This window comes from Cetorhinus maximus, chromosome 1 (assembly GCF_964194155.1).
Source record: "Cetorhinus maximus chromosome 1, sCetMax3.hap1.1, whole genome shotgun sequence".
Classification (NCBI taxonomy): Eukaryota; Metazoa; Chordata; class Chondrichthyes; order Lamniformes; family Cetorhinidae; genus Cetorhinus; species Cetorhinus maximus.
This window is the reverse complement of record NC_135879.1, coordinates 185,477,271-185,501,590: the sequence shown is the minus strand read 5'-3', so window position 1 is coordinate 185,501,590 and position 24,320 is coordinate 185,477,271. Positions and strand designations below refer to the sequence as shown.

The 24,320-nt window shown below is 43.1% G+C and overlaps 1 protein-coding gene across 2 annotated transcripts in view; it reads right to left on the bottom strand.

Moving 5' to 3' along the window:
• LOC144685810 (atrial natriuretic peptide receptor 2-like) overlaps positions 1-24,320 on the bottom strand; it is a 160,120-nt gene that overhangs the window by 27,800 nt on the left and 108,000 nt on the right. For both annotated transcript variants that reach the window (XM_078550730.1, XM_078550720.1), the window contains exons 12-16: positions 16,487-16,558; positions 13,972-14,131; positions 11,795-11,950; positions 5,438-5,606; positions 949-1,095 (exon numbers count right to left, since the gene is read on the bottom strand). In XM_078550730.1, coding sequence (XP_078406856.1) covers positions 949-1,095; positions 5,438-5,606; positions 11,795-11,950; positions 13,972-14,131; positions 16,487-16,558 — 704 coding nt within the window. The remainder of the gene's footprint in view (positions 1-948; positions 1,096-5,437; positions 5,607-11,794; positions 11,951-13,971; positions 14,132-16,486; positions 16,559-24,320) is intronic.

Sequence of the window (24,320 nt, the reverse complement as noted above, 5' to 3'; positions counted from 1 at the left end):
CTTGCGAATATCCAGGCAGGCTGGTTAGAAGACCCACCTCAGTTCTCTGGGACTTAGACCTAGTTCTATTAAAGGCTGTCAGGCCATCTAGCCCTCACCCTTTACGGCTGCTCTCCCACTCTCACTCAGCCTGTGAAAATATACCCCTGCTGAACTAAACCATTAGTGAGACTTGGAGCTCAGCTAAACATTGATAATAAGGCCACCTGGAATATCTGGTTATCTGTTCACAGATGGCCTCATTATGAATGCTTGAATGAGCTCCAAAACTCATCAAATAGATTAGCTCAGCAAGGAACTGTTTTCACAGCTGAAAGTGGAGTGCTGGGTGTTTTTTTTTTAAAGTACATTTCAAGACTAGCCATTATTATATGGCTCATTGGTTTTATAATGCATGCTGGGTGAATGGGCATGGAGGATGCGGGGGGCCATGTAAGGGGCATGGAAGGCATGGATGGGGCATGGGAACATAGAGGGGGCATGGGCAAGACCTTTTAAACATATCTTTCGAAAGGTTCCCAAATTCAGAGTATGGTTCACAACTCCTCTGAGGGGCTGTCCTTGAGAAACTGGCCCAACTCCACAAAATTGCTTTGGGTATCACCCTTGCAATGGAGCTGGCCAGGTTGGAAGTGCAGGGTGCAGGCTCACTGATATTAAGTGTAACCTTCAGTTACATTCTACCTTTAACATTTCATAACCTTCTAACTTGTGTAAAATGTTCGTTAGAATTTAAAAGCAGCAATATTTACATGCTGATTTATAACTTTGTGATTATGATTTCCGTCATCTCCATTAGAATATCCATGTATACCTTCTAATTTCTCCTCAATTTTCATAATAGCACAGTGTTACCTTCGACACATTTAGAAATCCCTTCAGTATTTTAGGATTTTTTTGTGTCTTGTTAATGATAAACATGTTCTATTCATGGCAGTTTGTTCTTACTGAGGTAAAATTTGATAGAGTAGATTTTCTGCTTTTCTCTTTTCCTCAAGGTAGGCCTGCGTTCTTTCCTCTACAAGCTTCTCCAAGTTATTGGCATACTGTTCCATTCTTGACAGCAAGTTGTCCAATATACTGCTGCTGCCCTCCCTGTAAGAGATGGACGAGAGATCAGTGTCACGCCAGTATTCATGTAAAAGTAAGTTTGACATGGTGATTAGATATGAACATCAGCTCTCAGTTACTTTCATGTCTCCACATGCTGGAAGATATATATCTGTCCTATCAAACTAAATTGTTTTCAATCCTGCATTTAACTACATTTTTGCTCCTGCCACCCTCCATTTCAAAATTTAACCTGAGTCCCTTTACGGAGTCTCAGTAGCCAGCTTCAAGCACTTCTCCACTAAAATGCCTGGAATTGAATTTACAGCAGGCTGATTCTAACAGCGTATTTGTCTTTTAATTTCTCATCAGTGGAATTCCTTGTTAACCACTCCAACCTCTGATTGACATTACCCATTACAGCTGATATAAAAGCAAAATACTGCGGATGCTGGAAATCTGAAACAAAAACAGAAAATGCTGGAAAAACTCAGCAAGTCTAACAGCATCTGTGGAGAGAAAGACAGAGTTAACGTTTCGAGTCCGTATGACTCTTTTTCAGAGCTAAAGAAGAGTCATACGGATTCGAAACGTTAACTCTGTCTTTCTCTCCACAGATGCTGTTAGACTTGCTGAGTTTTTCCAGCATTTTCTGTTTTTGTTCCCGTTACAGCTGAGGTTGGGAGCTTTGAATGCTGGATAGTGAATTAAATGTTTTTCTTTAAATGTAGACCTCCTAGGAATATTCAGATAAGTGTAATTAATGGCCCTCTGGAGGCAGTTTAGAGTTGCCAATTAAATTAAAGCTTAAACCATAATCGATAACCAAAAATCTTATTGCTACGCTCTTGCTTTCAGTTTTTTTTTTATTTCTCAAGAAAGGGAAACACAAAAATTCACAAAAATTATTTGGCAAACCTTTTCTGTTTATAAACATAAGAATACGAGCCCTCAGCCCTCAGGCCTGTGCTGCCGGTCACTTAGACCGTGTTTGAACTGATCATCCCCTCTATCGAAATTTGTTCCTCATTTCTTCATAACTATTACCTAACAAAATCTGTTGATTTTAGTCTTAAATTGACCCAGGACCCACATGATTTAAGTGAAAGAATTCTAGAAATTCACTCTTCCTGATTTGACTTCTAAATTTAATGTTGCAATTTGTGTGCATTGATGTGAATAACAAAGATGTATGGAAAATAGATTAGGAGCCATACTGACATTAACACTTGATTCATGCTCTGTATCAATTTTGCAGCTAACTTTTTAAATTGAGTGCTTGTTGATAATGTTATGTGATTTATTGCATTATTTTTTAAAGCAGCTAGGGTGATATTCTTGAATTTGAAGAGCTTGAGATGAAATGTAGAAGGAAAATATTATTTTTTTAGACTAGTGATAAAGTAAAGAATAAATGTGAGTAGGACAAGGGCAGCAGATAGATGGGAACACCACTACCTGGAACTTCCCCTCTAAGTCACTCACCATCCTGACTTGGAAATATATCGTCGTTCCTTCACTGTCGCTAGGTAAAGATCCTGGAACTCCCTCCCTAACAGCACTGTGGGTGTACTCACACTACAGGGATTGCAGCGGTTCGAGAAGGCAGCTCACCACCACCTTCTCAAGGGCAACTAGGGATGGGCAATAAATGCTGGCCCAGCAAGCGAAGCCCACATTCCGTGAATGAATTAAAAAAAAATGTAACCTTGGCTTGATAAATACAAGCATAAGTACCAGCACTGGTGTACCCATGCATTGTTCAAGAAAATCTGCTATTAGTTCAATCGTTAGCTCCATATTAGTTACACCTGCACTTTTATTTTCTACCTATTTAAGCCCTTTGTACAAAAGTGCCTTGGGCTGAATCTTTGATTCAAAAAACTGTCATCCTCACATAAAATGGCTCAAATTGTTTTTTTTAAAATAAAACCTTACAACAATTTTCCAAAACACATCAGGCGGAATTTCCCGGTCCCACCTATGTTCGGGATTTTCGGGCACCACCGAAAGTCAATGGCTGCCTCTTCAAATTTTCCATTCCTGCTGCCGGCACTTCTCGCCACTGATGGGGCCAGAAAATCCCGATTTGAGGAACAGTTGGCAGGGGAGCGTTGTGATGAGAGGGTGGGGCCAGGAAGAAGCCTCTGTTCATCTAAAACTTGTGGAGTCCTCATAGGCATGTGGTATTTGCAGATTTGACAAGCACAATTTGGAGTAGAGTTGAAAAGTAGCTCTGTTTCTTAAATAATGGCCAAGAAAAATAATTACAGTGGTTTTTGTTCATAGGAGCATAACCTCAAATTGTACTGAAGATTGTAATCATTTTGGCCCAAGGTAATAATCCTCAACATCAGGGATAATGAAAGTCTATTACTTCAAAAATTTTAAGCCCAAATAATTACAAAGAAACTGCGTGGGGCAAAACAAGAATCTGAAATTATTTATGAATTGCTACTCCTAACCATCTCCACTTCTCTACCCCATCCCTCCCTCTCACGGTTTCTCTGCCCGTCCCTCCCTCTCACAACTTCCCTGCCCCACTCTCCCATTCTTCCCTACCCTGCCTGACCCTCCCGCTCACAGCTCCTCTTGCTCGCTTGCTTCCTCCCTTTCGCCAACCCTCTCCTGAACCCTTGTTCACAGAGAGGGCTTGTGAGAGGAAGTGATAGTGAGAGGGTCGGGAAGGGAAGCAGAGATAGTCAGGTAAAGAAATGGCAAGCGGAAGGGTTGGTGGGGGAAGCAGGGACATGAAGGGTCAGGCAGGGAAGCACAGACAGATAGAGTCAGCGAGAGGGAGAGAGTTGGCCTGTGGGAGAGGCAGTGAGCAGGTGATATGTAGAAAGACTGGCTTAGCAATTACATATTTTAAAATTTTATATTTAAAAATTTATTTCATATAGAAATTTAGCAACCTAAAGTATTTCGGCTTACTGGATGTTTTAATGTTTTGTTTTCTGATGAGAAGTAAACTAACTATAGCTTTTACATTAGTTTTATGCTGTTTTGTCTAATTTTGACACTGATACAGTAGCGAAGGTTATAATGCTACTGTTTTGTTTTAAGCTTTAATAATACAGCAGTGAAGGTTATAGTGCTGCTGTTTTGTCTTATTTAGTCACCTGAATAATAAAACATTGATGGTTACTGTCCTGTTGTTCTATGTTACCTTGGCACCATTCCAGGCCCCTCTCGAGCAGAGCTTTTGATGGAGTATGGTGGGCCTCAGGAATTTTCAGGCCACTGACTATTTTCTGGGGTGTAGTAAAATAGGCTCCAGTCACTCTCTCTAACACCTGTCCCAGCTCAATATTGTCCATTTGTGATCTTTGGCAATAAGTAGTGACAGACCTACGCACTAATATGGAGCTGTTCTAAAATAAATGCTGTCATTGCTGAGCCATAAAAATTAACCTGGCTGTCAATGGAATTAAAAGCATTATTTGAACAATGTGGTACACATTGGGCTGGGTTTTCCCATCCCAATGCTGAACAAATCTGCATCAGGTGGCTGAAAACAGAGGGTGGGGGAATGGGATTTTGTATTTATATTTCTGAGCCAATTCCCACTAGTCCCATTTTGACTGCTGCAGGAATGTGGTGAGTTGTGGCCCTCAAAGTGACTTTAGGTTCAACCTTTTAAACACCAGCCTTAAATTGGAATTTCCCTAAGTTTGAAATCTTCTATGAGGCGTGGGATCCTGAAGTTTGTGTGAAACACATCAGGTCAGGCCGTTTGTGAACCTTGAGAGAAGGCTATTATGGAGCCAGGAATCTTTTGACAGGTAAGTTTATGAGCTATTCATAATTAGATGCTGTATGATAAGTCAAGTATGTTTTAAATGCAGTGATTGATCATAAGACTCTTTCCTTAAAAGGTAAGTAACCAATAAATTGACCAATCAGTTGAATTTTTAATGCTTTCTCCAGTGGTTAAAGGGTTTTTATGCATCCAACAGTATTGAGAATCAATATTATTGTGCCGCCTGGACCCTGTGCTTTGAGCTTTACATTGATTTAAAGTCAAGACATCTTTTGGGTCTTTGAAAAAACTGAACAGATGCCTGACTTTGATTTGAATGTCCATATGTTGAGCCTTTGAAAAAAGCATCAAATTCAAAGGCTTTATTGTATTGAGCTTTGGAAGGCTTTATTTTATACAGCTATGCTGAGTTCCAAACACTACTAATGGCTTTAACTCAGCAGGGGTTGTTTATACAGCTGTCAAGAGGGCAGTGAGCCTTGTTTGATTGACAGTTTCATGACTACTTAATAGGATTATGTTTGTTTGAAGTTGTTTTTGAATGGTTGTTTGTTTATTTTGACAGATATATGAGCACTTAAGAAAATGTTTTTTTCAAATGAACTCTAAAGTCCTTTGACTTACCTATTGAATCTTGTAATCAGAGTCTTAATTTGGCTAAAATCAGGTCTTTCAACAATGTCCTCAGCCCAGCACTTCTCCATGAAATTGCCAAGTTCTTCACTGTGACAGGTGATGTCTGTTGTTGGCCTAAAATAAGGCTTTTGTCCATTCCGGACCTTCTGAACAATTTCTGAAAAGGTTAAGATTTGTGGTGAAAAATGTTAAAAACATTTTTGTAATGTAATAAAATACAGGATAATATTAAACTGCAGAAAAGCTAACAGTTTTTTTGATGAAAGGTTCCAGCCTCAGCAGTCTTGAAAACCAATGACATTTGGAAGATTCATAGCTTGACAAGATACAGATAAAATTTAAAATAGTTAGTCACGCTAAAGTAATTCTAGTACTTTATTAATGCTAGATATTAAATGGATTTATTCAGTGCAAGTTGACTTGTCTCCTGTTCATTCAACTGATACATTAAAGAAAACAGTTTTATTCAATGCTAACATTTTAGAATGGGGTTTCTCTACTTTTGATTTTCCCTTTTTCACTTCAGATTTGTAACTGCTATGTTTGTAAAGCATATGTTAATTATGTTCTCTATGTGTCACTTATCCTTAGCAACTGGACCAATGCTCACAGTTTCTGGTCGCTATGTACAGCCTGGAGGAGCATGCTGCTCCTCCTGGCTCCACAATTATTTCTGAAAAAACCTTTACTCACTTCTTTTGAGCAACCTAGAATAGTCCATTCAAATACCACTGGTCAAACACCTAGTACCAATGGGGAGAGCACATGTGGCACTCACTATACACATTGGTGCCTCAAAATTGCATTGGGATTCTCAAACCAGCATATTATAAATAGGTTCCAACCTGAAACAGATAGGCACTTGCACTGTCCTGGTTAAAGTCCTGAAGAAAATTCTAACGGGGACATTTGGAGTGGGAAGGGGACAAAGGTGCTGTATCCCTGAATTTCCAGGTATTATTGTCCTGTTCTTCTAGAGTCCCTCAGAGTTGAGGCCCAGATAAATCAAAACAATTGTGGCAGTCTCAGGAAAGGAGTCAGCTGGAAGCCACAGCCCTGTGGTCCAAGGTGACACAAGGTCAGATCAGTGCAGGAGATGGTTCAAATTAGACTCAACTCTGCAACCATTTCTGGGATGAGGTAATGGTAAGCCTTTTAAGTGGCAGTGTAAGCTTAATAAAAGAGCAATCAGTTGTTTGAATATAAACCACATATACTAAACAAGGTATAACCCCAGACACTACATTATAAAACTGGTTTATTAAGTTGAATCTGATTACTGCTAGAATGATATAATTCCTTCCCCAAGTTACTGTGCTATGCGTGATGGTCATTCTAATAACCACATTGTCTTTACGTATGTACTGTTTGGAAAATAAAGCGATACTAGAGATATGATTTAGCATCATAATTCGTGTCCTAACTGGATTTTTAAATTGACTGGGTTTTCCGCTCCCCTCCCCCCCCGCCAGCTGGCTGATTTGAAAGTGGCAAGGGAGGGCAAGTAAAAGGAAGAGGGTGGCCTGCCCATCACTTACCTTACTGCTCTTGGTCCCACTGCAATTTTACCAGGGGCAGGGGTGGCGTTGGGCTGCCTGCTCATCACTGGACCAATTGGTATACCTGGGTGGGCAATTAATGCTCAGCAGGTTTCCCCCTGGGCCCACTGGAGGGTGCCCCTCCCCCACTTCAAGATGTCACCACCACCACCAACCCCCATGTCCTCCTCCCCAATGGCCTCTCAAACCATGGCCCCCACCACCCTTACCAGGGTCTGCAAGCAAGACCACTAAGTATTTCCCAAGACCAGACCCAGCACCGAACACCTCCTCAACCCCGGACTCCAGTACCAGCAGTGTTCACCAGTGATGCTGTCAGTACTGGAGAGTTGCCAGCATCTGATTGGATAGCAGCTGTATAACTGGAACTTCCTGAGGGGCGGAAATCCTGCCTCCAATCTATTAACGGCCAATCAGCTGTTAACTGGTAGCAAGGCAACCATCCATCTGCTGGGCATTTTATTAGGTAGGTGGGGGAACATGTGATCACAGTGCCCTGCACCCTCTAAGATCCAGCCCAATGATTCACTACCAAAGCTACATCTTATTCAGGTAACTGCACAGATCCAAAGGACAAGACAAGGTTTTTTCATTGGGTAATACAAGATGCATGCAATAGCCAGTACAGAGTGGTTTTACTAAACGGTACAGGTCTGATCCATGGGGTGATTAAGGGTGAATACATTTGGTGATGCAGGATGGATACCTACATTGGAAAAGAAAACAGACTGGGTGTATAACAGGCAGATGATTCGCTACGTCCTGCTTCCACTGTCAAAAGTTCAAATCAGCTCCTTATCCTCTAGGAAAAACCTTGGGTGGAATTGTCTTGAAGTGGCAAGGGTCCTGATGGCAGGACCAGAATTGCACGGACTTCTGTTTGGAGGTTGGGTGGCTGGCTAGGTACAATATCCTGCTGCACGCCACCTTTAACCAATTGTGGATCTGAAGGCATGTATTTCTCATTTGCTGCCAACTTAATCACAAATTAACCTGGCAACATCGGTTAGTGTTAATGTTCCCCCACCTGTGAGTTTGAAGGTTAGGGGCATGTTAACTTCTGCAGACAGCCTGCCTGCTTGCCACCTACCCACCCACCCCTTACCCACTGCAATTATTCCAGTGGCTTGCCTGAGGCCCTTAACTGGGCAATTAATGCCCACTTAAGGACCTCATTTCTGCCACCACAGGCATTTAACCAGAGGTGGGAGAGGGTCAGGCCATGTGGTCAAGCTGGCAGGTTTCCCTGTGTGGGCTTGTGGTAGTTCAAAATCAGGTTAAACTTCTGTTTTCATTGACTAGAGTTCATGTCATTTCAATGGCACCCCACAGAATTCATAGACCACTTTGTCAGCAAATGCACAGTAAAGGCTACGCATTGTGATTTTTCAAACACAGAGCTAGCAGACAGAATCCCATTGAAGCGTTCAGAAAGATCTGCTGGACTTGCCCAAAATGTATAGCATTGAAGAGCTACTCAAGGATGGACGTAAGTATAAAGCGATCCTCGCAGGTCGACAATGCTTACAGGGCCTAAGTATAATCCCAATTGATGATGCACTTACTAAAACTCCCAAACCTAGCAAGACATGTGGAAGCCTTCTGCATGCACCAAGGAAATGTTCAGCTTTCTATCAATTCTGCCAGGCATGTGGCAGAAAGAGGCATTGGCAGTAGCAGTGCATTAGAGCGAAGGCTGAAGCAGCTACAAAGGGCTGTGTACTGACCCAACCAGACCATACACAATGCAATAAGAATGATCATTTGGTATCCTATAAGAAACATGCACATGAGGTGATTGGCAAACCAGAAAATGCACGATGAGACAAAGAGTGGTGAACACATTTCACACTTTAAATCTTGTGGAAAACATAGATGCAATCACACCATCCAAAGTGTTTGCCAAGATTCGAACTATCTGCCCTTAGAAAGTTGGCAACTATTCGTTATTGACCAAGATTGACAAAGGTGCAAGTGCCAACATACTACCTCTGTGGATTCCAAAAGACATGTATCCACAGACATGGAAGGCCAAGGTAAAACGTACTATTGTGAAACTTATAGCGTACAATATTCCATGCGCAGGATCCATAGTCCCGGAATGCAAATACCATCAATCTTCGTGGGTGCCACAGATCATGGAGACTAGGTGCTTGCAGGTCTATTGGCATGCCATGACCTTGCACTAGTGGCAATCAATGGAATTAGTCAGACCTCATACAGCAGATAAACCTCAGAAACAACTCCTATCATCTCAGATCACAACATAACATCAAAATATCCAGAATGTTTTGACAATTTTGGCAGTTTCAAAGGAGCTGCAATATTAGATAGAGTTATACAGCACAGAAACAGGCCCTTCGGCCCATCGTGTCCGTGCCGGCCATCAAGCACCTATCTATTCTAATCCTATTTTCCAGCATTTGGCCCATAGCCCTGTATGTTTCAAGTGCTCATCTAAATACTTCTTAAATGTTGTGAGGAGAATGCAAGTCTGTCAATTGATCCACCACGCAAGCGCAGCATCCACTTACAATACAAATTGAAAGCCGAACTAGACAAAATGGAGAAAGACAGAATCATTATAAGAGTACAAGAGCACATAAATTGGTGCAGCTCAATTACATGTGTCACAAACAAAGGCAGGTCACTAAGAGTATGCCTCAACCTACAACATTTAAATGCAGCGTTGAAACAAAATACCCATATGAGAAGATAAAGCCAAGATTTTCAGGTACGAAATTTTCCCAAAAGCGTGATCACAAGCATGACTACTGGTCAGTACATTTCACGGGAAGCCCCAAGAGCTTACTACATTTTGTACCCAATTCAGATAACTCTGTTTTCAACAATTTCCTTTTGGGCTATCTGTTAGCCACAATCTCTTTCAAGCTCATGTGGACTGCATTACATACACTGTGCCAAGATGCATCCATATCACTGATGACATTGCTGTTGTAGGAAGAACAAATCAAGAGCATGAGCACAATCTGCAAGCAGCACATAACAAGTATTGGTGTTCAAAATGTGACCTCAATGTGATGCAGATCAATGTCTTCTGTTTTATTTATTCTGGTTCTGGCATATGTCCTGATCCAAGAAGAATAGAGGATATTAAAGCCATACCAACTCCTCATGATAAGCGCGATCTTCCAAGATGTCTAGGTCTCTCTAATTTCCTGTCTCCATACATTCACAATTTTCTCAAAAACCTTCATCGCTAAGGGAATTGTTGAGAAAGGATGTACCTTTCCTGTGGCACAAAGAGCACAAATACTCTGAAACAGCCATTATCAGAAGCATTAACATTGCAATTTTATGATCTTAGCGAGACAACTACCCTGGAGATGGATGCCTCACAGAAAGGTCCAGGAGCATGAATATTACAAAAAGGCAAACTGACTGTGTATGCTTCAAAATCTGTGTCTGTAACACAATCCAACTACTCCAACATCGAGTGGGAAATATTAGCTTTAGTGTTTGGAATCACGCATTTTCATACCTATCTATTTGACAAAAGATTTGTGAAAGAGACCGACTACAAGCCACTGGAGATGATTTGGTGAAAGCCATTGACCAGTGCACCACCAAGGTTTCAATGCCTCTTGACAAAGATTCAAAGTTATGACTGTGAGATTAAGTACAAGCCAGGTAACTTGATGGTCACATTGGATACACTTAGCAGATTTCCTAACCAAGTGAAACAGAAGATATATCCTCAGATCTACAAGCTTATTTCATTGACATCAAACTTGAAGATGTTCTCCAAGTTGATCTGGTACATTTTGCGCAACACAAATGCTAGTAGCACAAGAAGAAACAGCAAACGATTCCACACTACAGAAACTGTGGAAAACCATCATTGACAGATGGCCTGATTCAATTCAACATGTCCATGAACATGTGAAACCATTTTTGGCCTTACCAGGATGGGCTAGGCATCTGCTGGGGAGTCATTTTTAAAGGCAGGTAGGTCATCTTTGCAACCTGATATTCCTCAACAACTTCATCTCTTACACATGGGCATAGATGAGATGAGAAGACTCTCAATAGAGACAATCAATTGGCCAGGTATAAACAATGGCATTGAAGTTGTTGTCAAGAAGTGTGAGGCATGTCAAGGGCATATGTCAAATCAGCTCAAAGAACTAGATTCCTCATGACGTTCCTACCCATCCTTGGCCAAAATTGCAAATGACCTCTTTCATGTCTATGGCACTGACTTCATCACTATCATCAACCACTTTATCAAGTACCCCACTATTCGACATTTGCACAATACGTCAAGCACAATTATTGTACACACTCTGGAAAAACTCTGCAGCTCTGACAGCATCTGCGGAGAGGAACACAGTTAACATTTCGAGTCCGTATGACTCTTCAACAGAACTAAGGAAAATTAGAAAAGAGGTGAAATATAAGCTGGTTTAAGGGGGGGTGGGACAGGTAGAGCTGGATAGAGGGCTAGTGATAGGTGGAGACAACCAAAATATGTCATAGGCAAAAGGACAAAGAGGTGTTGAAGCTCTTCAACATAACTGTCATCAACTGCAACATTGGCTGCCATTTCTCTTCCTAACCAAGTGTGCTGAAGCCAAAGATACCATCCCAGTAGCTTTGTTGTCCAAGTACAACTAATTTAGTATGGGTTAGTGTGTGAAGTTGGTACTTGTTTCCTTTGTGCTTGAGTGCCATGCCTTGCAACATATTTACCCACAAGGTTCTCAGGAGAGCTACCAGACTGGTTTTAATTGCTTTGCTGGATTTAAAAATAGATGATAAATACCTTTTGGGCTGAGATCCATTCCTTCTATGTAAAATGGACCATTTCTTAAGGCAATCTCTTGAAGAATAATGCCAAAACTGTATACATCTCCTTTCTGGGTACCTTGAGGAGGTGCTCGTCCCCATCTTAATAATTCTGGAGCCGTCCAAAGTTTTTCTGTTCCAAAGATGAAGCATATACTTAACAATGTTTCATTCTACCTGTAGTTATAAGTAAAAATGTATAGCCTACAAACTTGATAAAAGCAATCAACTCTTTCATGTTTGAACGTCCACAGCACATTTATGCCTCATGTCGGTGCCTGCTGTAAAATGGGCAAATTGTATTTGTAAAATAACAGGGGTGTTGGTATCTGAGAGCATGGAAAGTCATGCTAATGATAAATTTAATTTGTTCAGTGAGGCCAAGTGGCTATCTTTGACATACGAAAGAAGCACCTCTCCCTCTATGATAACTGTTATACATGTACCTCAGGCTGTGATTTCACAGACAATCCTTGCCTCACAGTCTTGTGCGTAATAAACTCAAGAGCAGTTTATGGAAGGCAAGATCATGATCAAGAAACTTTCTATATCCCCTGGATTTGAAGCGTGTTCTGCATCCTACATGTTTTGGGAGTTGATGGAGTGGCGGGGGTGGCGGAGGAGGTAGTGGCTGGTAGAGGACAGAGGGATGGGACAGTGGTTGAAGGACTTCATAGCTCAAGTATAATGCACAGTTTAACAGCTAGTATGGAGCACATAAGGCTGTGGTTAACCCATGGTGTCACCAGCATCAAGAAGAAATCATCTAGTATCACAATGTTGTAATCGTGTGTATTTGAGAATTCATGAGTCGACAAAATATGAAGAGTTTTATTTATTTGTGCTTCTGGTGTGGAGCTTAGAATTGAGCAGATGACATGTGGTTTTCCATCTACTTGATTTTTAAAAAAATTCATTTGCGGGATGTGGGTGTCGCTGGCTGGGCCAGCATTTATTGCCCGTCCCTACTTGCCCTTGAGAAGGTGGTGGTGAGCTGCCTTCTTGAACCTCTGCACTCCAAGTGTGCTGTAGCTTTGTATCGGTGATACTGAGGTCCAAATCCTATAGGAATTAGATAGCATCAGGCTGCTCCAAGCCAACTAACCTCTAGCTGTGTCGAGTGCCAGATACTTCAGGGCATATTTTTCTCCAGCTGGTGACGTGAGTCAGAAAGGTGAACTAAGTTCAGAGAAACCTGTTTTAAATATGCACTGACTTTTTAGTTTACATTAGTGACCACAGGAAAATATATCCTCATTTAACTTGTTTAATCTTTCGGCCAGGGATATGGCACACGCTGTGAGGAATAATATAGAATGGCATGTCGGAAAATGTTAAGACCTACCAAAACCAAATTGTACCTGACATTTTTTGTAATCTAAACAACTTCTGTTTTTTGGTTGTTTCCATTACAGTGATTGCACTCTCCATAAATTGCAGAAGTCTAAAATAGCTCAGCCCCACAGCCCTGTGGCTGTTTTTTAATTTAACATGTTTTTAACATGTTCTATCTTATTGTCCTCAAGTCTATTCAATAAACTGATTTCACTCTAAAAATGACCTTAATATATGAGAAAACATCTTCTATTTTTAATTAAAAACTTTCCTAACCAGTAAAGTTTTAAAATTCCTTTACCTTCCTTGATTGACAAATCATATATCCTCATTTTCCCTGTGACTTCCAACTAAATCTCACCAAATCATGCACCATCTTTTAATGGCTGGGTAGATACACAAGTATTCCCACCCACTGTCAATTCTTTTCCCTTTAGGATCCATGGGTGACAAACTTTAGGTGACTCACCCGATGATTTCCTCTCTCTATCTCTCTCTGTGTGAGCTTGTTTGTGTGCACATGCAGGTGCAATTGTTTAGTGCATATATGTGAGATGGTGTTTGTGTTTGTGGCTCTGTGTGGCCATGTGTAATGCATGTGTATAAACAGTGTGTATTTATGTATGTGTTTGTATGTATAAAAGTGAGGGAAGCTTGAACCGAGTTCCCTACTGGTTTACAGAATACTCTTAGTTTCGCCAGTTCAGTTATTTTCGGACATTGCCCATCTAAATTTCAGAAGAATGTAAACCTAACTTTTTCGACTGGTGGTCCCAACATGACATCTACATTGATCACCTGACACAGACCTAAACTTACTTGCATAGAGTGCGTATGAATCTTCATTATCACACGTTGAACGAAAACTTGTCAAGCCATAATCTGTGATTTTCAACACAAAACGACTGTCAACAACACAGTTGGATGATTTAAGATTGCCATGTGACCCAATTATGCTGTTATGTAGGAATACCATTCCCTGCAAAGCAAAAGAGATCAGCTGATCACACCATTTTGATCTCACCTGAACTTCTCTTCATTGAGTTTGACTTGACTGTCCCCAGAAAAGGAATAACAACAGCACAAAAGGAGTTACTTTGTTAGGTTAATGATTTGACCCACAGGGAGCTGGGGGTCCAGAAGCATGTGCAGACCTATGAAGTCTGCGTGGTTTCCCCACATGCTGTGAAGTTTTAATTCCACTGTATGCATGTGATGTCACTAACAGCTTCCCTCTCAAATGTCAGCCTGATCAACAGACTTGGCTTCCAGTCAGGCAAGGAACGTTGAATAAGAGGCTACAGGAGCTTGGGGGGGAGGGGAGGTGTCTAATCTCGCTAGGGCGGGGAGTCTGATCAGCGGTGAGGAAGACGATGGTTGCTCTTGCAAAGCTGAGGGGAAGTACCTCTGCTCCTCCTGGCCAATGAGGAGTGCTCTACAGGGAGGTCCTCATCTTGCTTCAGCTGCTGGATTGGACGAGGTCTGGGAAACCATACCAGCCACAGTTAAACCTGCAGGGGAGGCTTCCAGCCTCATTATATTTAAAGTGCCAACCACTATCCAGAGAACAGGTTGGCTGCCCGCCCGTCCCTTGAGTAAAAGATGGAAGTCAGTGGGTCGGAGCCAGCTTCCCAACATGATCCCCTTCTCTGGCCATTTAATCCCCACCCACATCCAATCCCACCTGCTCTCCTATGTTAAAATTTCCCCGGGAACTCAGGAAGCAATGTGCATTCTGACCTTGCACTGTTGTGTCCAGCATTGAAACTGTAGATTGGTAGATCTTTCTTGGTGAGTAGATTCAATGGGGGAGGGGGGGGGGAACACGGTACGTGGGGGTTAATTTCTACAGAATTGTCTGACTGATCCATCTAACTTTGGCAGGAAATGCCAGAAAAATGACATAAACGGCATAGACAAAGCTATGGCAGGCAAATTGGAGGGCCATTGTGAAAATTCACCCCCTATAGATATGGTTGAACAAAATAGACCACATACACAGGACACTTTGGTTGTACCTTTGTTTCAGAGGAAGAATGTCTATATGCACAGCAAGTATAGAGTAACATGCCAAGTTATACCTGCCATTTGATGGATAGTTGATTGCTATGAAGAGTTGGACTCAGTTAAGTGGCTGCTGTCACATGTTTGATTTCCAACATTGTTGCAGTGATAAGACTGGTGCTAACACAAAGCTATTGAATTGTCAGTCGACTACTTTGACTGCTTCATAAAAGACTGTAAGTACAGATGAGGGAGGAAGAAAAACTTAATTTATATAGTATCCTTCACAACCCCAGGGTGCCCCAAAGCACTTTTCAGACAATGAAGTGCTTCTGAAGTGTAGTCACTGTTGTAATGTGGAAAACCAATTTACACACAAGCTCCCACAAATAGCAACGTGATATTGACCAGATAACCTGCTTTACTTTAGAGATGTTCAATGGAATTTAATACCCTCAACGAGGTGAATTTAGAGGCGGGGGCATTTAATTGGGTGGGAGGGTGCTAGATGGGAACCCTGCCATCTTCCCGCCTCTACCCCAATTAAATCTGGGGCGGGAAGGCTTGTGGATGATAATTTTTGTTCCAAAAGTGTAAGTATATCTCTTTTTAACTGCTTGTATCACAGCTGTGTTGTTGCCAATTATGTTATCTGCTGCTTTTGTGATTGAACTGTTCTGAGTGAGAAGGTTGTGGGTGCAAGTTCCACTCCAGGAGTTGAGCTCAAAATCAAAGCTGACCCTCCAGTGCCATACTGAGAGAGGGCTTTATTGTTGGATGTGCCATCTTTTGGCAGAGACGTAAAGCCAAGGCCCCAGTCTCAGGAGGACATTAAAGGTCCTGTAGCACTATTTCAGAGTAGGGGAGTTATCCGCAATATCCTGGCCAATATTTATCCCTCACTCAACATCTCAAAAATAGATTATCTGGTCATTATCACATTGTCGTTTGTAAGAGCTTGCTGTGTGCAAAATGACTGTGTGTCCTACATTACAAGTCACTACACATCAGATGTACTTCATTGGCTGTAAAGTGCCCTGTGGTCATGAAAGCTTCGATATAAATGCAGGTCTTTTTTTAAACACTTTTAATTCTGGAATACACTCATTTCTTGGTTGCTTTTACTAAACTATTGACCCTTCCAGGAACGATCAGCCCCATTTTATTGGTTGTCATTCCTAACAGCTTATTCAGCTTTTCTTTGCTTAACGATGATTGCTTGCAATAGGAAACAAGGCTGCTGGAATGCCCTTTACTAATAAAATTTTAAGAATACATTCCATAGTTTAAGTTATATTTCTACCTTTCTCTCGCTCTTGATGCCCCTTACCTTCACAATGTCATTAATCAGTGAATAGCGGAATACCCAGTCAAGGTTGATATTTTCATTTTCAAGTATATCCTGAAAAGACCAAAACAGAAGCCATTTAAAATAAACTTATACTTCCCTTCCAATACACAATAAATGTGTAATGGTTACATATTTCAGTTAACGATTTCTTAAATCCATTCTGTACCAATGGTGACAGAAATGCTTGATAATTAGTTTTGGAAGATTTTCTTAGAATTAAAATGCCTTTTATAAAACAACAGGTCTGAGAGAGATGGTACAAACTTGCAGATTCACATTTAAATTGTCTTTGCTGACATTTGAACTCTCCTAAAGGTCAAAGTTCACCAGTCTAATCAACATAATCTAAAACCCAGATTGAAAGTCAGCAGCAACACTGATTAAATAAATCCCAACTAGAGGGGGCGGGGCAGCAATTTTACTGGCCATTGTTAAATTGTAAAAAAGTGTTAACCATATCTCAAAATCATCAGTGCAATTTTTAATATTCATATATATTTACATTGCTGTAAGCAACCTGATTTTGTATTCAATAAGATTTCTTTTTCCGTGTTTTTTTTAGCCTGCTCATAGGAACACAAATAATGCATTCCTGGAACCAGGATGATTTATAACTAAAGCACAACTGAGCAGCCAATCAGAAAAAGAAGCAATAATAGAATCACTTATCAAGCCCTGAGGTGTCATGTAAGCACTATAGATAACACTCACTGTGGAAACAGTTGAGTGCACAAATTGTAGGGAGCAAGGTGTAGAAAAACCTTATTTACTGATGAGGTCCTTTCAATTATCATGGGTCCCCTAAGTGAATAGAGAAGTGCCCTCTGCAGGTTGGAAGAACAACCCACCACTAAACAGATTGCCCAGCAGGCATATGAAACAATTACATAGGGGTCAGCATAATCTCCACAATCTGCTATGTTTGGACGGATGTATGAAAGAAGATGTCAGATTTGATAAAGTGCCAATTCAAGCAAGCAGAAACACTGTCAGTTATATTGCCATATTGTAAATGGGTATGACTGCCAATTATTTTATATTGTTATATATGGGTGACATTGATCTTTTCAAGAGGATTTCAGTCGGCAACAATGTTTGTGTAAATCAGCTCGCACAAGAGTATTGCTAACGTAAATTTAGCCAATACCTTGTGCTAAGTTTAACATAAATGAGACATACAAAAGACATTTTAAAACCATTACATCAGCTCAGAAGAGGTAAATATGCTTACCGGAAAGCTGACAAAGGTTGTTCATGAACTATTCTTATGCACATGAATGCAACCACAGAAAAAAAGCAAACTCTTCATTTTCGGTCTTAGCAATCTATATTTTATCTCTGCCAAAACTAAATTTCAAGTAATCCTTTAATTTGCAGAAGAAGACGGCCATGAGTGGGTGAGTGTCATTGTGCTCGGACAGCAGTGGCATGAAAGGTATAATTGCTTGTAAATGTCAAAGGCTAGGGGATCATACAGGAAGGTATCACAATATTATGTCTGGAAGTGAGGTAGTTCACTCTGAAGCAAAGGTGTTAAAGTTGAATAAGGGAAATTGTGAAGGCATGAGGGACAAATTGGCTGATCTGGATTGGGAAAATTCATTAAAAGGTATGACCGTATATAGGCAATGGATAGTCTTCAGAGAACTATTACATAGCTTACAGCACCTATACATGCCTTCAAGGTGCATAAAACCAAAAAAGATAAGTCAACCGTGGCTGACAAAGTAAGTTAAGGATTGTATAAGATTAAAAGAAAAGGCTTATAAAGTTGCAAGAAGTAGCAGTGAAATTGAGGACTGGGAGGCTTGTAGAATACAGCAAAGAAATACCAAGAAACTGGTAAAGAAAGGGAAAACAGAATATGAATGCAATCTAGCAAAAAACATAAAAAAAGACTGTAAAAGCTTCTATAGGTATGTAAAAAGGAAGAGTTCAGCTAAGACAAATGCAGGTCCGTTACAGGCTGGATCAGGAGAATTCATAATGGGGAATAGAGAAATGGCAGAGAAGCTAAATGATTACTTTGTGTCTATTTTCACTGAGGAAGATACAGGAAATCTCCCAGAATTAGAGATCTAAGGGACAAGGGAGAATGAGGAGTTGAAGGGAATTAGTATAAATAAGGTTATATTGGAGAAATTAATGGGACTGAAAGTTGATAAGTCACTGGGACCTGATATTCTGCATCCCAGAGTGTTGAAAGAAGTTGCTGTAGGGCAGAATTTTCTGCCTGTCGGGCAGGCAGTACGGGAGCGGGCACGGATTTGATCAGCTTTCCCGATTGGGTCTGCGCCGCCATTTTACATGCATGGGCCAATTAAGGCCCGCCCAGCGTGACGCGCGAAAGAGCGCAGAAATCTCCCTGAGGCACAGAGATGCCTCGGGGAGATAAGTTCTAAAGTTAAACAATTTAATGAAGTGGTGAAAAAATTTTCATGACATGTCCCCTCGCAGGAGCTGGGACACGTGCATTAATTTTAATAAAAATTTTTGTGAAGATTTAAAATCTGCCCGTGGATGAGGTTCCATGAAAAATGCAAAGGCCGCCTGGGCTCTTTGTCTGCCCGCTAACCTTAAGGTTGGACGGGCAGCTCAGGTAATTGCTTAAGTGGCTTTTTAAATGGCCTTAATAGGCCTTTGACAGTTCAGCGGGTGCGTAGCCGACTTGGGTGCGTGCCCGCCATGCTGAAAATCTAAATGACGGGGGAGGGGCCCGCTCGCCGAGTCAGAGATTCTGCCCATAGAGATGTTGGATGCATTGGTGATTATTTTCCAAAATTCTATAGATTCTAGAATGGTTCCTGAAAATTGGAAGGTAACAAATGTCACTCCACTATTTTAGAAGTGAGGGAGAGAGAAAACAGGGAATTACAGGCCTGTTAGCCTTACATCAGTAGTAGGGAAAATGCCAGAATCTATTATTAAGGATGTGATAAATGGATACTTGGATAATCATGATCTGATTGGGCATAGTCAGCATGGATTTGTGAATGGGAAATCATGTTTGCTGAACTTGGAGTTTTTTGAGGATGTTACTAACAAAATGGATAAAGGAGAGTCGATGGACGTGGTATACTTGGATTTTCAGAAGGCTTTTGATAAAGTGCCCCACAGGAGGTTGATTAGCAAAAGAAAAGCACATGAGACAGGAGGCAATATACTAAGGATTAGCTAACAGGCAGGAAACAGAGGATAGGAATAAATGGGTCATTCTCATGTTGGCAGGCTGTGACTGGCGGGTAACGCAAGGATTAGTACTTGGGCCCCAGCTGTTCACAATATATATCAATGATTTGGATGTGGGTAGAGATTTAAAGTAGAGGTAGAGATTGTTAGATTTCTGATTAACATTAACGTAAAGGGTTATGGGGATAGTGTGAGTAAAAGGTGTTCAATAAGCCATGATCGTATTGAATGGTGGGGCAGACTCGACGGGTTGAATGGCCTTCTCTTGTTCCTATGTTCCTAACATTCATGTACTATGTGCAATAATCGTTGTTCTTTCTATTAAGCATGTATGTTATGAAACCTGCTTCAAATTTTCAGTAGCCAGTGTCTGAGGATGCATCAAACATCTTACATTAGCAAACTGTGACATAGTTTCCTCATAAATAGGAAGCTTGTGATGTTTTCTTCTAATCGCTGGGTTCAAGCTTCTGGATCCCAATTAAACGTGTAATCCATCAGTATTTTTGTCAGTGATGCCAATAAGTTCATCTATAGTGTTGCTATATAATTCCTCCATTATATCAAGTTTAATTTTATTCTTTTCTTAAAAAAGTGCTATTTTTTCCTCCAACATTGGTGTTCCTTTGCTAAGTAACCTGGTTCTTGAAATTAATCCATTTATTCATGTATAAGAGCTCCGTACCCCAGGTTTTATCAATCTTATGTATTAAACATACTTTCTTTGAAGCTAAAGTGCAATTTTCACTAAAAGTCAGAGAAGGAATCTTTTGGCACCACCACAAATGGCCTTATATTCAGTGTTGTTGTCAATGAAGCTGTAACAAGACCTTCCTTCTACTAAATATCTGTTTCTAAGTATTCCACCACTTATTTCAGCATCATGCAATTTAACTCTATTCAGTAACATTACTTGAACATGACATTTACCCCAATTTAGTGTGTCATTAACTGTTAGCAACAGTTCTCAAGCTCTGGAAAAACTCAGCAGGTCTGGCAGCATCAGCGGAGAAGAAAAGAGTTGACGTTTCGAGTCCTCATGACCCTTCAACAGAACGGAACGTCAACTCTTTTCTTCTCCGCCGATGCTGCCAGACCTGCTGAGTTTTTCCAGGTAATTCTGTTTTTGTTTTGGGTTTCCAGCATCCACAGTAGTTTTTTGTTTTTGTTCTCAAGCTCTTGGTGGATTGCAAAGCTGCAGCCTCCATAGCATCAACGTGATTTTGATTGTGCAGTGAATGCTAGGGCAGAATTTTCTGCCTGTCGGGCGGGCAGACCGGAAGCATGCGCGGGCGAGGGCGGACCCGATCGCTGCCCGCGATCGGGTCTGTGCCGCTATTTTACGCGGGCGGGCCAATTAAGGCCCGCCTAGTATGAATTGTGGCTCCCGAGGACAGCAGGAGTGGGTAGGGGGCGGCGGGACTGCAATGACTGCCGGGTCCAATGGCGTCCCGGCAACCTGTTTTAAAAAGCTCCTGCAGCCTTGCAAAGGCTGTGAAACATGGTTATTGGAAGGGGTCCCCAGAGCGCTGCTGGTGAGCAGGCCAGGCAGGGGGTAAGGCAGGGGGGGCACTGTGCCCCTCGTTTTTCTGACGATTGCCTTGCTGCCCTCCTCGAGGAGCTGGCAGCATGGCGGGAGATCCTCGTACCCCAGGACAGGAGGAGGAGGCCCCCCCCCACACACATGGCCAAATGTGCCTGGGAGGAGGTGGAGGAGATCGTGAGCTCCCACGACCTGGTGTGACGCATCTGGATCCAGTGTCGCAAGCGTTTCAACGGCCTGTTGTGGTCAGGGAGGGTGAGGACTGTGTTGGCATTGGTCACTTAACTCAGCAGGTCGGCTTTCCCCTCCCCGGCCGTCTCCCCCCCAAGTCTGAGTGTAGTGACTGCATTGAATCATTGACGGCATTTGTCCTTCGCTGGGTGGGCCCAGCAGATATTGCCCATGTCAAGGTCACCCTGAGAGGGTGGTGAAGAGATGGGTTTTGCACTCGCAGCATATGAACCCACATTACTGTTTTGGGGGCAACCTGGAGGATCTGCACCTCGGCGCAGTGCTGGAACTCCAGGACATGTCCAAGTCAGGGTGATGAGATGCTGGGAGGGGAGCTTCAAGGTGCCGTGGCACCGATTCATCTGCTGCCCTTTGCACTCCATGTGCTTGTATCTCATTGCTCTGGAAGGTTAGACCGTGTGGTGCCAAACATGACGTAGGCAGCATTTGGCCAAGGGGGGGTTGGTAGACAGGCCTAGCATCTTTGTGAGTTTTTTGCAGCAGCGGGGTGAGGAGGCTCTGGAGCCCTGCAATGTCCCACTCTGGTTGAGGTGGGCCGTCTGCGAAGAGAATCCGGGTATAAGTAAGACTAATCAATACTCTTCTCTCCTTTTCAGGAGAAGAATGCACATAATGCCACCGAGCGGGTGAGGACTGACGGAGGGCCGGCCCAGTTGGCGATTCTCAGTCGCTTTGAGCAGGAGGCCCTAGATCTGGAGAGGGGCCAGGCGCCTAAGTCCACCGGTGTCGGTGAGGCTGGGGTGCCACGGGCAGGTGTGTTTGCCCAGCATTGAGGTTACTATTGTTCTCCCAACATCATGGCAGTGCTGAATGTTCAGTGATTGAAGTTTGCAACATGGCTTGACCATTGCTTATGGAAGGATGAGCGCATAACAATCTGAGGGACAGGGATGCACATTGACATCATCTCCACGTTAACTGATCCAATGTCCATGTTCTTCCTTTCAGCATCAGCAGAGCAGGGCCAGGAGGAGGAGCAGCAGGGGCCCCCTCTCAAACCTGAGGGCCCTGAAGTCTCAAACTCACTAGCGTCACACCACCTCTGCCAGGCAGGCACCAGCACCTCGGTGGGAATTAGAACATCGGCTAGTGCCCTGGGTCACAGCGGTGAGGGCACTTCACAGTCGCTGGAGGAGCTGGCAGAGACAGAGAGTGCCCATGGCGCCAGTAGTCGGATGACTGCAGAGGACCAGGCACATGCTCAGTCGGTAGCTAATGATGTACCTCTGGAGTCGTCCGCGATGCAGCAGGTGCAGGAAATGCGGCCGGGTGTGCGGGAGCATCTGGGTGTGATACATGAGGCTATGCTTGGCTTGCTCTCCGTGGTGGAGGAGTCTATGCAGACCATCGCTGATGCAATGAGCCTCATGCCCGAGCACCATGCATCCTCCATGGAGAGACTGGTGACTCACGTGGAGAGGCTCCTCCAGGGGACCAATCAGGGCTTCTTGGGGCTGCGCTCAGACCTGCAAGCCCTAACATCGGCATTGACCTCAGCTGGTCAGTGCCAGTGTGGGAGATGGTCTGGGCACCCAGTTTCCCAGCTCAGTGCCCATCCATCCAAGGTGAGCAAGGAAATCCGAAATGATCTCACGTCGGCGCAGCAGCTGCCTGGTGTCTCTGCGGGCTCCTCTCAGGGCGCTCCGGATGAGGTGGCAGCTCCTCCCTCTCTCCCAGTGACCGGAGCATCCGGTGAGGCTGCGATGACTGGGGAGATGCCAGCTGTGGAACTGGCAGATCCCTCCCAGGTGGGGCCAGCACAGGCTCCACGGGCCAGAGGACGGCCGCCAAGATCATCGAGGCCAACAGGACAGCAGAGTGAGCAGGTTGTCTCAGATACCACTCGCAGCGATGGGGCAGCACCAAGATGTAGCACCCAAAAGCTCCTTAGGCACACCACGGGTTTATCACTGTTGCTTTTGTGTTGGCCCACAATGAGGTCTTCATGTGTGGTGTGATATTTAACACCTTTAACATTTTGTTTTCTTAAGTTCCTTTTGATATAATATTAAAGTCAGACATGTCACCATGGCTGAGGGTGCCTATTTTCTTCTGCAGGTGGATGGTTACGAATAATGTTATGAGTGATTTGTGGGACATTCAGCTTTATTAACAAGGCCCTTAGTTAATGTTCCTGTCCAGGCAGATTTTGCACTCAGGTATCGAGTATGGAGCTTGCAGCCCAGGCTTGTCCTGGAGGTCCATATGTGATGTGCTGGCTGAAGGTTCATTGGATTAAAGTCTCCCGGGTGTCCCTGCCTCCCTGCAGCATGCCCGGGTCAGCGTCTATCCCCTCTGCATTTCCCTGTGCGTGCTCATCCTCAGACTCACTGCTGGACTCATCGTGTGCAGCCGTAGCCACTGCATCTGCATCTTCGTCGTCCACTGCGTCCCCCCTTTCCAGCGCAAGATTGTGAGAGCGCAGCATGCAACCACTATCACCGAGACACGACCTGGGGGATACTGGAGTGCGCCCCCTGAGCGGTCCAGGCATTGGAAGTGCATTTTGAGAAGACCGATGGCTCTCTCCACCACAGCCCTTGTGGTGTCCTGGCTCCTATTGTACTGCTGCTCAGCTTCTGTTCTTGGATGGCGGAGAGACGTCATGAGCCACCTTCTGAGGGGATAGTCCTTGTCACCCAGCAGCCATCCATCCAGCCGGGATGGAGCACTGAAGAGCCCCGGCACCTGGGAGTGTCTGAGGATGTAAGAGTTGTGGGAGCTGCCTGGGTACCTTGCACAGACTTGTAGAATCTGCATCCTGTGATCACACACTATCTGCACATTCATGGAGTGGAAGCCCTTCCTGTTGACGAAGGCACCGGGCTC